The 12,356-nt window shown below is 37.7% G+C and overlaps 2 protein-coding genes across 4 annotated transcripts in view; both read left to right on the top strand.

Moving 5' to 3' along the window:
* The window catches only part of gapdh (glyceraldehyde-3-phosphate dehydrogenase), a 5,864-nt gene extending 3,806 nt beyond the window's left edge, over positions 1 to 2,058 (top strand). Inside the window, exons 7-12 of the mRNA XM_016287463.1 lie at positions 287 to 368; positions 575 to 726; positions 1,088 to 1,166; positions 1,297 to 1,380; positions 1,456 to 1,553; positions 1,754 to 2,058. Of these exons, the coding sequence (XP_016142949.1) occupies positions 287 to 368; positions 575 to 726; positions 1,088 to 1,166; positions 1,297 to 1,380; positions 1,456 to 1,553; positions 1,754 to 1,823 (565 nt within the window). The 3' untranslated portion in view covers positions 1,824 to 2,058. The remainder of the gene's footprint in view (positions 1 to 286; positions 369 to 574; positions 727 to 1,087; positions 1,167 to 1,296; positions 1,381 to 1,455; positions 1,554 to 1,753) is intronic.
* Positions 2,059 to 4,585: 2,527 nt separating this feature from the next.
* On the top strand, positions 4,586 to 11,984 carry opn9 (opsin 9). Of its 3 annotated transcripts, none has more exons than XM_016287561.1 (9): positions 4,586 to 4,787; positions 5,004 to 5,133; positions 6,760 to 6,910; positions 8,258 to 8,397; positions 9,311 to 9,449; positions 9,656 to 9,770; positions 9,955 to 10,035; positions 10,411 to 10,945; positions 11,326 to 11,984. In XM_016287561.1, the coding sequence occupies exons 2-9, from the start codon at positions 5,007 to 5,009 to the stop codon at positions 11,637 to 11,639; spliced, it is 1,602 nt and encodes a 533-aa protein (XP_016143047.1). In that variant the 5' UTR covers positions 4,586 to 4,787; positions 5,004 to 5,006; the 3' UTR covers positions 11,640 to 11,984. The 3 variants fall into 3 exon arrangements, with proteins under 3 accessions (XP_016143047.1, XP_016143046.1, XP_016143048.1); XM_016287560.1 differs by having other exon boundaries at positions 5,001 to 5,133; XM_016287562.1 differs by lacking the exons at positions 4,586 to 4,787; positions 5,004 to 5,133; positions 6,760 to 6,910 and adding an exon at positions 7,925 to 8,000.
* Positions 11,985 to 12,356: the final 372 nt, after the last annotated feature.

Raw genomic sequence — 12,356 nt, 5'->3', positions numbered from 1 at the left:
AAATATCAACTTGGACTTGTTCTAAATTCCAATCAGAATTCTTGACTTTACATTTGTTGCTTGCATTTTTTTTTGGCCGCTTTGTTTGGGTTTGTAATTTTACTTTGTCAATTTAAACTTGATTTACTTATACAACACGTTACATTTGCATTACATATACAAATACTTTATGAAATTTATTAGGCATGTTAATCTCAAACATGTCTCTTCCACTTGAATAAAGTCCCTGCTTTTTATCAAAATGATTTCCTTTTGGTGACCAATTTCCCCTGTCTGTGTTTACTAGCAATGCCTCCTGCACCACCAACTGCTTGGCTCCCTTGGCCAAGGTCATCAATGATAACTTTGTCATCATTGAAGGTCTTATGGTAAGCTTAAACTGCCTTTCCACTCTCGCCAAAAAGCCTTTTGACCTAAAATTTGAAACCTGACATTCGTCAATTTGTGTTCCACTTCTCCTTATCAAGCCCTACTCTTGATTCTTATTGAAGTGCATCAGTTGATACAAACAAGATGCATGTAGCGCTTTGGTTTTATAATCTCTCGTAACGTTAACCCTCTTCCCCTTTTTCAGAGCACAGTTCATGCGATCACAGCCACACAGAAGACCGTGGATGGGCCCTCAGGAAAACTGTGGAGGGATGGCCGCGGTGCCGGCCAGAACATTATCCCAGCCTCCACTGGGGCTGCCAAGGCTGTGGGCAAAGTCATTCCTGAGCTCAATGGGTCAGTAACGCATCTGTTGGATTGTAGTTCCATTAATTTCCCAGAGTTTCACTTTCGATTTCCACGAAAGTGCTCGGCGTGCCATTTTAAAGGTCAGAGTTGAAGTGGTTTCAGGATGCATTAGTCAGCATTTAAAGTGGGTCAAAAAAGTTCAAAGTTTTCCCAAGACCAAAATGCATTTTGGTTTTAGGATAACTTTTGATGAAAGGTTTTGATCCACTTCAAATGTTGACTACTGTATTTACCAAACCCAAGTTACTTTTGGAATGTTCTGCTTGGGGGAACTTTAGGACTAGTTTTGTTTTTGCTTCCCCTTTCTGTTGTCCAAACATACTCTGATGCTTGTTGCTTCTCATTTCAGCAAGCTTACTGGTATGGCCTTCCGTGTCCCCACCCCCAATGTGTCTGTGGTGGATCTGACGGTCCGTCTTGAGAAACCTGTGAGTTTATTTCCAGACCTGCATAAAGTGGCTTCAGTTGAATGAACTCCAACAGCAGGACTAATTCATTCGGTGTAGGTGACTTGACTGATCTGTTGGCTTTTTCATATCTCTCTTCTGCCAACTGCAGGCTAAGTATGATGATATCAAGAAAGTGGTTAAGGCTGCAGCTGATGGACCCATGAAAGGCATTCTGGGATACACCGAGGACCAGGTATGCACATCGAGTTATGTCAGTGTTGTGACCAGGGTTTTTCAGCATATTGTTTTAACCTCCTGCTGTGTGCAGGTGGCATCCACTGACTTCAATGGGGATGTGCGTTCATCCATCTTTGATGCCGGTGCTGGCATTGCCCTCAACGATCACTTTGTCAAGCTGGTCACATGGTAAGCTGCTGTTTCCCCACCCCAATGTCACAACTCCTGTGTCTAGAATTCAGAGCTTCCCCTTTTAAATGACTTCACTTGGTCATTCGTTTGCTTAACTCGAACTACAATATTTCCAACTCCACTTGAGGGACAAGGTTTTGGAGACTCTTGGCTTGTGTAGTTTGAATGACACCAATTCCTTCTCTTCCTTCCTATAGGTATGACAATGAGGTTGGCTACAGCAACCGTGTATGTGACCTGATGGCGCACATGGCCTCCAAGGAGTAAATGTGATCCCCTTTTTGTTGTGGTTTTGATGCGTGACCCACCGTTCTCCATCTGGTTGGATGTTTGCACCACATGCCTGGAAGGAAATTACATGATTTGAAGACCAATGTTATTTTTATATGGAAATACTCTGTTCTGTTTTGTGTGGGAGGTTTAAAATGGATGTTGACTTCAAAAGGCTTTTCTGTCTGCTAACAACCTTTGACAGAATAAAGTCCTCTGTTTGTGAGAAATTGAAAGTATCCGTTTTGTTTTTATCTAGTGACGTATTTGGGTCGGACTATTCTTAAAATTGGAAATTAAGGCAAACCAGAATTTCCATTGTCAATTTAATTCAGTTTAATTTCAATTCATTGTCAGTGCTGTTGAATTGATTAATATTATTGAATTTTCATGTGCACTATTCTAATTATTTTAGAAGTGGTGTGGTTAATGTGTGCACTGAAATGTTCCACAAAGCAAAAGTTGATTTCGAATGAGTTTACTGTTGGACACTTCATGCACTTAACTGTCAATGCTTACGAATAAGTACAGTTATGCATCACCACAGTTTCAGGACTGCAGTGCCAAACCAGCAGTTATTGGGGTGGAGCAGTAAATTAGGGTGGAGATTCTATCCGGTGGCGCAGGGACGTTAAGCTAGTGTTGTATGGAAACCTAACCAAATATGAGATTCATACACTAGAGGAGTAGCGAACACAATGTATAGTGTAAGTGCATATTGTAGATAGTTGGTTTACACTGAATTTCAACAACCTGCACTTGGTGTGAAATGTGCTTTTGGCATAAGCTTGTCTAAATGATCGTGTGCTTGATACAGTCACTGTATCGGTGCTTAAGGAGGAAAACATTTGAGGGTGGTTTTAACCAAAAACTATAAAATTAATTCTTTATAGTTCCAGGGAAGCGTGCACCACAGCTGGGTTTTTTCACCAGCTGATGAATGGAAAAAAATTGCCACCAATCAGAACTCTGTAAAAGAACTCCAGTTGCAGGCAACAAAAATTCAGCCTATGCTTAAATGTTATAATTTGTTGGTGTGAAAGTTCTCTATTGGTGTGAACCGCTTTACAGTAATTGTTGGAAAAGTCTACTGTGATTTCCATGCATTATATCCTATAAAAACTCAAATCTAGAGAATGGAATTCTGGGAACATATGAATTACCCAGAGACAGGGCAAGTTTTAAACCACTTGTGTGCTGCTGTAAATTCAAACGTTAATAAGGTTTATAAATATCGAAAGTGCTCGGCGTGCCATTTTAAAGGTCAGAGTTGAAGTGGTTTCAGGATGCATTTAAAGTGGGTCAAAAAAGTTCAAAGTTTTCCCAAGACCAAAATGCATTTTGGTTTTAGGATAACTGAATTACCCAGAGACAGGGCAAGTTTTAAACCACTTGTGTGCTGCTGTAAATTCAAACGTTAATAAGGTTTATAAATATATAGGGTGAAACATGGAGGAAAAAAAAAAACTGGATTCTGTTAAGTGTTAACCCCTTTATTTCAATTATGAAAAGACCTAATTAGACCAATGATGTCACTGTTCATGAGAATAAGACAATACTTTGATAGTCCACTTTAGACATTCTATCATAAGTAACTTTGCAACTACTTGTCAACTACCAGTCATATTAGACTATCTGTGGAATATCTGCTAACACTTTATTTTGATGGTCCACCAATAGAGATTCTACTGACTAAGAAACTTTGCAAGTACATGTCAACTTATTCTGCCACCTGAAAGTCTACTTTTCTAATGAAAGTTAGTTGACATGCAGTTGTCAAGTCACTTATAGTTGGTAGCATGTCTACGTAAAGTGGACTATCAAAAAGTGCAACCAAACATGATTTGATCACCGGGAAAGTTTCTGTTAGACATGATCTGCTTTTCAGTTAAATACAGTGTCCCTTTGAAACCGCTCTCATCTAAGCACTCTGTTGCATTCTCTTTTGCTCCCTGACTCACTCTTTTAGTTCAATACTCAGTCCATTTGTGGATCGGGGGTAGTTTTCCATGAATAATGCACCCTGACATAGACATGCCATTATTTCACTTGATGGGCCTTTATGAAATATGTCTATCAATGTTATTGATGTGCAAGTCAGAAGACCAATGGACTTATTTCAACATTAATGCAATGCATTAGCAAGGCACAGATTTACCAATGATTAGCATGGTGCTTTAGGCGAAAAAAAAGTATATAGACTTTATCACTCAAAATTGCATAAAGATAGAGTTGACATTTTCTAAAATAATGAAATCTTGAAATGTTGTTTACGACGTTAGGTTCCAAACTATCATCTTATAACAAAATCAATGTTGCATATGACTCATGGTTTAGCCTTAAAACATTTATGGCACAGCTTGTCCTTGTGCATTTACTGTATGTGTGTTTATGCATGCACTTTAAAGCTGTTCAATTCTGTTGATAAGAATGAGGACGGAGGATTAAGAGGACTTGAGTTGTTTAGTTCAGATAGCGGTTGCACATTTACTCTTCCGTATACAACACTGACTTCCACCTCTCTCTCTTAAACACAGATTATGCCACTGTGCTTTATTAATCTTATAGCACCAACGAGTGCTGTCAGCTAAACCATTTGTTCATCTCACTAAAACATCATTTACGGCTCCCGTTGTCTATAAAAACTAACTTCCACTGTCCTCTAATCACAGAGGTGAAGTAGGAGTGCAAAAAAGGGATGAGAGGAAGGTAGAGGTGTGCATAAAGAGGGAGGTGGGAGGTCAAAAGGATGGGAGGATGGGTTAGTGTGCATGAATCCTGATGGTCCTCTGGCAGATTGACCAAAGCCGAATTGATTCGCTCCTCCCGTATAAACAGAGAGCAACAGGAACAAAAGAGGCTTAAGGCTGAAAAGCAAGCATTTCACTTTGAGATTAAGAGACAGTGGCTGACTGAAAAGACGGAGAGATAAACACAGAAGAGGTGGACTGACAGTGGAAAGTGAGTGAAAAACTTTCACTTTGTTCTTTGCTCAGATGTGCCTCAGTGGCAATATTTCATTTGACACTCTCATTTAAAGCTGAATTGTACTTACGTAGCTGTATTTTTTTCTCATATAAGTTGGAATTTCATGTAAGTCCAACATTTTATAGTTGAATGGATTTTTTTTCTGGGTGTCGCAGCATTATTATGTCTCAGTCTGTCTTTTTTTAGTAGTTAATGTCTAAGAGAGTGAATGGCTCGTGGATGGGGTCTATCTCTGTCCCGTCCTCCATCCCTCATGCCTTCCACTCACAGCTCTCTTCGTCCGCTGACCTCAGCATAGCCATCTTACTCATCATCACAGGTCAGTTATTAGTCTTTTATTAAATTATTATTGTTTAATATATAGTGGAGTTCAGTGGGGTCCAAAATGAGAAAGACCACTACTGAATAAGATATGCATTATTAAGTAGTAAAACTCAACATATATCAAGTTGTTTTTGGGGGGTCTGACATGGGAGTCAGCTCTGTTTATTCAGTCAGCACTTGAACTGCAATAAGAACCTATGCAATCTAAAGACACTTGTCCTCTACAATCAATACACTTCTGTGCTGATTTGCACAATAAATACAACTGCTATTACAGAGTCATTTAAAAACTGCAGTGCAGCAGGAGGTTCTCATATGCATTGGTGTGTTTGACCAAATCAATATTTTTAGCTCCTTGCAAAAAACAAAACAAAACAAAAAAAAAAACAGATCTTGGATATAGAGCATAAATTGCTCTAAAATAAATAAATAAATAAAATGAAACAAACAAACACTGGTTCATTGGTTGATAACTGACCTTACTATTAAACTACACTTAGGCTACTGTCATTTTTAATGGGACGATACATGTATGTAATGTTATACAGTAAGAGTTATAATAAATATATTAAAACTCTTACTGTAATAAAGTACAGGTATTGCCCCATTAAAAATTACAACGCATGTAATCTGCAGTAAATTTTTAAAAGTTAAAAAAGAAATAGGCCTACTGTGTAATTTATGGTGAAATATATATTGTTTTCAACAAAACTAAAAACTTAAGCAATCAGTCAATACTTTTAGCTCGCTTACAATATTTTTAAGGTTACTGCAAAGAATGCTTAAAAAAACTGTTATTTGAATGACTACAATTTATCTTGCTATTTAAAATACATATACATTTTGCTTTTAAAAGCAATGCAAAATTACATGCATTGTCATATATTTTTAATATAAAAATGTTCCATTTAACATTTGATTTATAGTGATATACAGTGGCCAAAATGATTAGAACACTAGTACTTTCACCAGCTAAGAATGGTTTTAAGTCAATTATTTCTATCTTTTTACATTTCCGAACATTAATTTAGCCATTAATTGTAATAATCCAGTGAGATTTTTGTTTGCACAAGGAGTCTGACAACAGCCAGTGCTGCACACAGAGATCTGATCTCACCATCATCCAGTCTGTCTGGAATGACATGAAGAAACAGAACAAACTGAGACAGACTAAATCCAGAAGAACTGTGGCAACGTCTCCAAGACGCTTCAAGAAAACTACCTGCAATGCTACCTGAAAAACCATGTGCTTTAAAGGCAAAGAAGCTTACTAGCTGCTTTAAAGGCAAAGAATATGGTCATACCAAATGTTGATTTAATTTAGTTAATAGAAGTTAATTGATAAAGAAAATCTATTTAGCGCCTACAACTTTTAACAGTACTGTAGAGCTTTGCAGGTAGGTTTCTTGAAACATGTTGGAGACGTTGCGACAGTTCTTCTGGATTTAGTCTGTCTATTATCTATTCTATATAATTTAACACTTCTTAAGTAAATGCAAAAGTGAGTAACACTGTCTATATTTATATTAGCCATTCATTAAAAAAATAATTAATACAATTTTTGGTTGTGTTAGATGACGCTTGGCACTATGATCTATATCTCTCTGTCTGTCTGTCCCAGGTGTGGTGTCGGTGGTCGGGAATGGGCTGGTGTTGTTGGTTTACGGACAGAGGAGAAAGAAGCTCAGAGTGCACGAGCTGATGACCATCAATCTGGCCGTTTGTGATTTTGGCTACAGTCTGCTGGGGGCGCCATGTATCATCACCTCAAGGTACCACCACTGACTGCACTGACTGCAACTGGTTTGGAATGGATAGCGTATTTACTCATTACTCATTTTTAACATGTATTTTGAAAGGTTGTACTAAGTTTGCTTGGTATGCCACTAATGCCAGTGTACATTATAAGCTATAAAAGCTCTCTTAAAGCCTGCATTAGTCTATGCCACTGCATGCATCAGTCGCATGTTGTGATTATCGCTGCATATCATCTGGAGTTTGTGAATTGTTTGTCAAGACCAGAGGATTGTGTCGGTTAAGAAGATCGACAGTCCGAGTATAAGCCATTGGTAATGATATTACATAACGTAGAACATAAACACAGGATATGTTAGAGATCTGATTTGTCCTCTCTAAAGACAAATCAGATCTCTAATATACCCTGTGTTTATGTTCTACGTTATGAAATATCATTATCAATTTATCAATATATTTAAAATTTAACAGGCATTTGGTCAAAATAGTTTAGATGTGCTCTTGAATCAATTTAGCTTTATTGATTTTTTTTTTAATTCTTAAAATTTTTTTTTATACTACTCTGAATGACAGAAATAGAATTTAGTGGAAAAAAGAAAACAAAAATCCTTTGAAATCTCAAGCCACTATATCTTTCATGGTATTTTTTTAGACTGCATTCTCAAGGGGCTAAAAGGGTTTCACTTTTATGTAGCTGAAAGTATTCTTTTTTTACCCACAAACCACCAAAACATGCCCTCAGGTGGAGGATGATTTGAGAAGAAGAAGAAATGCACTTGTGAAGAAAAACAACATAAATATCTTGGGCCTCTAAACATCTTGGGTCAGAAGGTATAAAGCTATATAAAAAATCATCACACTTGGCTTTTTGGTTTCTGAACTTGTATGTATATATATAGGCCTATAAAAGATGAAATTGGTAAGGTTCAGTCTTATAATAAAATAAACTCAGAAAAAACATAAGCAGAATTTGAGCATATGTTATTTAAGTTAATTTTGGATTTGCTGTGCTCAGTATTTTGCTTCTGCTCTGAGAAGAAGAAGAAATGCACTTGTGAAGAAAAACAACATAAATATCTTGGGCCTCTAAACATCTTGGGTCAGAAGGTATAAAGCTATATAAAAAATCATCACACTTGGCTTTTTGGTTTCTGAACTTGTATGTATATATATAGGCCTATAAAAGATGAAATTGGTAAGGTTCAGTCTTATAGAAAATAAACTCAGAAAAAACATAAGCAGAATTTGAGCATATGTTATTTAAGTTAATTTTGGATTTGCTGTGCTCAGTATTTTGCTTCTGCTCTGAACTGTTTTCTCTCTCTCTCTCTCTCTCTCTCTCTCTCTCTATTTGTCTCTCTTAGTCTGTCGCATGCATGGATTTTTGGGGAAACAGGATGTATGTGGTACGGGTTTCAGGGCTTTGTGTTTGGCATCGGTTCTCTCATCACTACCTGTCTTATCTCCCTTGACCGCTGCTTCAAGATCTGTAGCTTTCAATATGGTAATTCTCCATTTTTCTCCACTGTATTTTTGTTGTTTTCGTTTATTATTTTATATGCAGATGATACTTGCAAGTTAGTTAAAATATAGGCCTAACCAATCATTCATTTCCAACAGGTGTTACTGATGAAAGTACAGAATTTGGTTATTCTTGTTGGACAAATAATTAGCACTATCACTGAGGGAAATCAATTTCCCCATAATCTGATACCCCTGTGTTTCTCAAATAAGAACACATATCAAAGAAATAATATCATTGCCTTAGTACATAGTATTAATATTGCTGAATAATTTTTATGATAAGTGGAATCTACGTTGTAATTATATTAAATAAACAAAATCATTTTGAGCAGCTTAGTCAAGAACGAGTTTCAAGTACTTTAATGAAATGAAATGAATATGCAAATGAATGAAATATGAAATATGTTTCACTGCCCAGGCTCCAGGATCTCTGCATAGAAATTAAATTTAATTTCATAAAAAAAAACTGCCTGCTTTAAAATCAGACATAAAAAAAACGTTTTAAATCTCAAAATCTTTTTGTTGTAAATTTCTCACAAAATCATTCAACAGCACTTATTTTTTCTCAGGCAAAGAGAGCATGTGCTGAGAAAATGAGATCACTCAAGCTGGTTTGTGATTGAATATATTTATTACATTATTTGCATAATTACAGTTTGCCTACTTGAAAGTATAGTATGTCATTGCACAAGATCAGAGATAATAGTTGTCATTTATGCATATCCAGTGCACAACTTCTGATGGACTGCATATCTTTCTCTCAGCTAACAGAATCAGGCTGTGACAATCGATATAATAATACCCGGCTAGTACATTTCAGTCCTATCCAGCAGCTATGGAGCCATCAAGTAAACTTTCAGATGTTTACTAATGTACTTGTTCCTTTGTCTCAGGTCAGTGGATTGAGAGAAAACATGCCTCTCTGTCTGTGGCTCTGGTGTGGATCTATACATTATTCTGGGCCTCACTTCCTGTGTTTGGCTTTGGTAGTTACGGCCCGGAACCGTTTGGAACCAGCTGCACCATAAACTGGTAATGAACCGTAACCGTTAGTAATACTTGTAAATGAGTCGCTAACCAATTCCCCAAAGATTAGTTGGTGTTTTCAGAGTGCATTCTCAAGGGACAAATATTGCGTTCACTTTCAAGCAGCTGAATGTTATTATACCCACAAACCACTGGAACATCCACACATCACAGATGTTGATGTGTTAATGCATTGTTTCCTGTGGCTTCAGGTGGAGAATGAAGTCTTCACTCAAGGACAGAGTCTATATTTACCTGATCCTTTCACTCTGCTTTGGAGTTCCAACCTTCATTATCATCACTTCATACCTCGCTATACTCATCAAGGTGAGAAACATTAGAATTAATAATGATTCTGAAACACTTAAAGCCAAGACGTGTGTAAAAATCATTTTGATTTATTCTGAGGATGATGTTAACAATCAATTGTTATTGGACTGTTTAATCCTAATGTTGGCTGAAGATCTATTATGGTGAATTGAAGTGTTGCTACAGTGTTGTGTGATTTCAGGTGTATCGGTCTGGTCGTGTATTGGCTTCAATCCCTTCATCCAATGTCACTCACAACAGCAAAGATCTCCGGCTGACAAAGGTACCAGCTCTGATTGATCACCCATCATACCTTTGTAAAGGACCCAATTCTCAGACACAATGACTTTTAACATGGGATATCTTAGGGTGTTTTCACACTTGGTCCTTTTAAGGGGTCTGAGCATCGTTCGCTGGATTTGTGGCCAATATGTGAATACTCCAATTGGTCTCAGACCCTTTTAACATGAATCAATGTAAAAAAAACAATTAAGTAAATATGGACAAAAACAAAAATTGAAAATACACATTAAAAATGAATAAAATAATCAGAATAAGACAATGGCTGCTCTGCTGTTACCTCCACACAACTATTCATTTTTTTTTTCCTTTTTATGATTCACAAATAACTTCTTTTTTCCTTTTTGTTTCGTTGCAGATAGCAGCAGTGGTGTGTTCCTCATTTCTGATTGCCTGGACTCCCTATGCGATCGTTTCGCTCTACTCCGCTCTGACTGCTAGAGAGGAGCACACTGGAGAAGACGGAGGAACCGCTCTCACGGGTGGAATGTCAGCAGCGGGGGTCGGCCATGGCGGAGGGTTGTCTGACGTCTTTGGTTTTCCCTTCCTCATTAACTGGACCTCTTCAGAACACTTCGGGGATGCTTTTGGCTCCTGGAGGAATATGACTTCTGATCATTCCCATCATTCAGTAGGGCATCATGGATCAAGTTCAACTGTGGGTTCTGCACACGGAGGAATGAATGGACATCAATCACATCTTGTGTCCATCCTGAAGCCAGAGGTCTCACTCATTCCAGCAATTTTGGCCAAGTCACACTGCATGATAAACCCCTTCATCTACCAGATCATGAACCGTGACTTCAGGGAGGACGTCTATGACCTCCTGTGTCTGAGAGCAAAAGATGGAGAGAGGAGGAGAACAAGGAGCACCGACGGCAGTGATTCTGATGGTCAGTATCTATCTATCTATCTATCTATCTATCTATCTATCTATCTATCTATCTATCTATCTATCTATCTATCTATCTATCTATCTGTCTGTCTATCTATCTGTCTGTCTGTCTGTCTGTCTGTCTGTCTGGCTATCTGTCTATCTGTCTATCTGTCTGTCTGTCTGTCTGTCTATTTATCTCTCTCTCTCTCTCTCTTTCTCTCACTCTCTATCTATCCGTCTATCTGTCTGTCTGTCTCTCTCTCTCTATCTATCTATCTATCTGTCTCTCTGTCTATCTACCTGTCTGTCGATACTTATGTATTTTCGTTAATTTTATTTCTCTGTCTATATTTCTTCACGTTTCTTTCTCTGTCTCTATATATTCCACACATGCAGGCTATCGTGGAAGCGTCACTCTCTCTTATATTCACAGCTGGAGGAGAAGAAGCACATCTACCAGTCAGTCGTCTGGGGAGCGTGTGAAGAAAGATTCCTCACGGAAGAGTAGAGGTAGTAAAGGGAGCCGAGGGAGTAGAGGTCAGAGAGGGTCCTGTCAGGACAGTACAGCAGTCGGGTGGGCAACCTTGGATACTACAACCTTAGATACGCAGGTCAACTTAGAAAGAGAGAGAGGGAAGGCGGTGGAAAGAGAGACGAAAAAAGAATTTAGTGAACCCACCTCTAACAGCTTGTTGACGGGTGAAGAGTGATGCTTGCTGTCTAAATAGACAGCAGCAGCATAGTTCATAATGCAGTTAGTTAGCTCGAAATATCTGTTGTTTTAGTAAAAAAAACAAACAAAAAAAACAACAGTGTTTCTTTTTTCCATTAGTGCCATCCAGTGTGTGATTTTGCACCTATCCAGTCTCACACTGGTGCGACACATGAGGCTCTAGTTAGGACTTATTGATTTTGTCCTTTGTGTGTTTATAACTGGATCCTGTGTATTTATTTATTTATTAATATATATTGTGTATCAAGATATTTAATGGATTTACTTACTGTATTTATGTTTTTACATATTTAGAGAGCACTATCCACTCCAAAGTATTTCAAACAACTATTTCTGAATAAATGTGAAATGTAAATAAAGTCTACAATAATGAAACGACTTTGATGTTTACTTTGCAGTTTCCAAATAGATAAAAAAAACTCCTAAATCAGAAATCCTATAAGACTCAATGAAGTACAAGGGCTATTTGTTGCAGATCTGTGACGTCAGCGTTGCTTTGTTGTCATGCTGCATGAGGTAACATCTTTTTACCGTAAGTACCATTCTTGGACAAACACACAAGGGGAAAAGCACACGGAGCGCTGTCATTCGCCTTCGAACCGTGATAGATTATATATAAAAATAAATCTGCGCAAAGTCATCTACCAAATATTATAGACACAAGCTGAGAGCTACTGCTGATATTACGGTAGTG

The sequence above is a fragment of the Sinocyclocheilus grahami genome, unplaced genomic scaffold (genome assembly GCF_001515645.1).
Source record: "Sinocyclocheilus grahami isolate Dianchi unplaced genomic scaffold, SAMN03320097.WGS_v1.1 scaffold222.1, whole genome shotgun sequence".
Classification (NCBI taxonomy): domain Eukaryota; kingdom Metazoa; phylum Chordata; class Actinopteri; order Cypriniformes; family Cyprinidae; genus Sinocyclocheilus; species Sinocyclocheilus grahami.
Note: the sequence above shows the minus strand (reverse complement) of the source record. Positions and strands in the feature narration are given on the sequence as shown.

Coding starts and splice junctions, on each gene's coding strand:
- opn9 (XM_016287561.1), top strand. CDS start 5,007: ATGTCTAAGAGAGTGAATGGCTCGTGGATGGGGTCTATCTCTGTCCCG. Junction 8,398..9,310: donor GATCTGTAGCTTTCAATATG/GTAATTCTCCAT, acceptor CCTTTGTCTCAG/GTCAGTGGATTGAGAGAAAA. Junction 9,771..9,954: donor ACCTCGCTATACTCATCAAG/GTGAGAAACATT, acceptor GTGTGATTTCAG/GTGTATCGGTCTGGTCGTGT.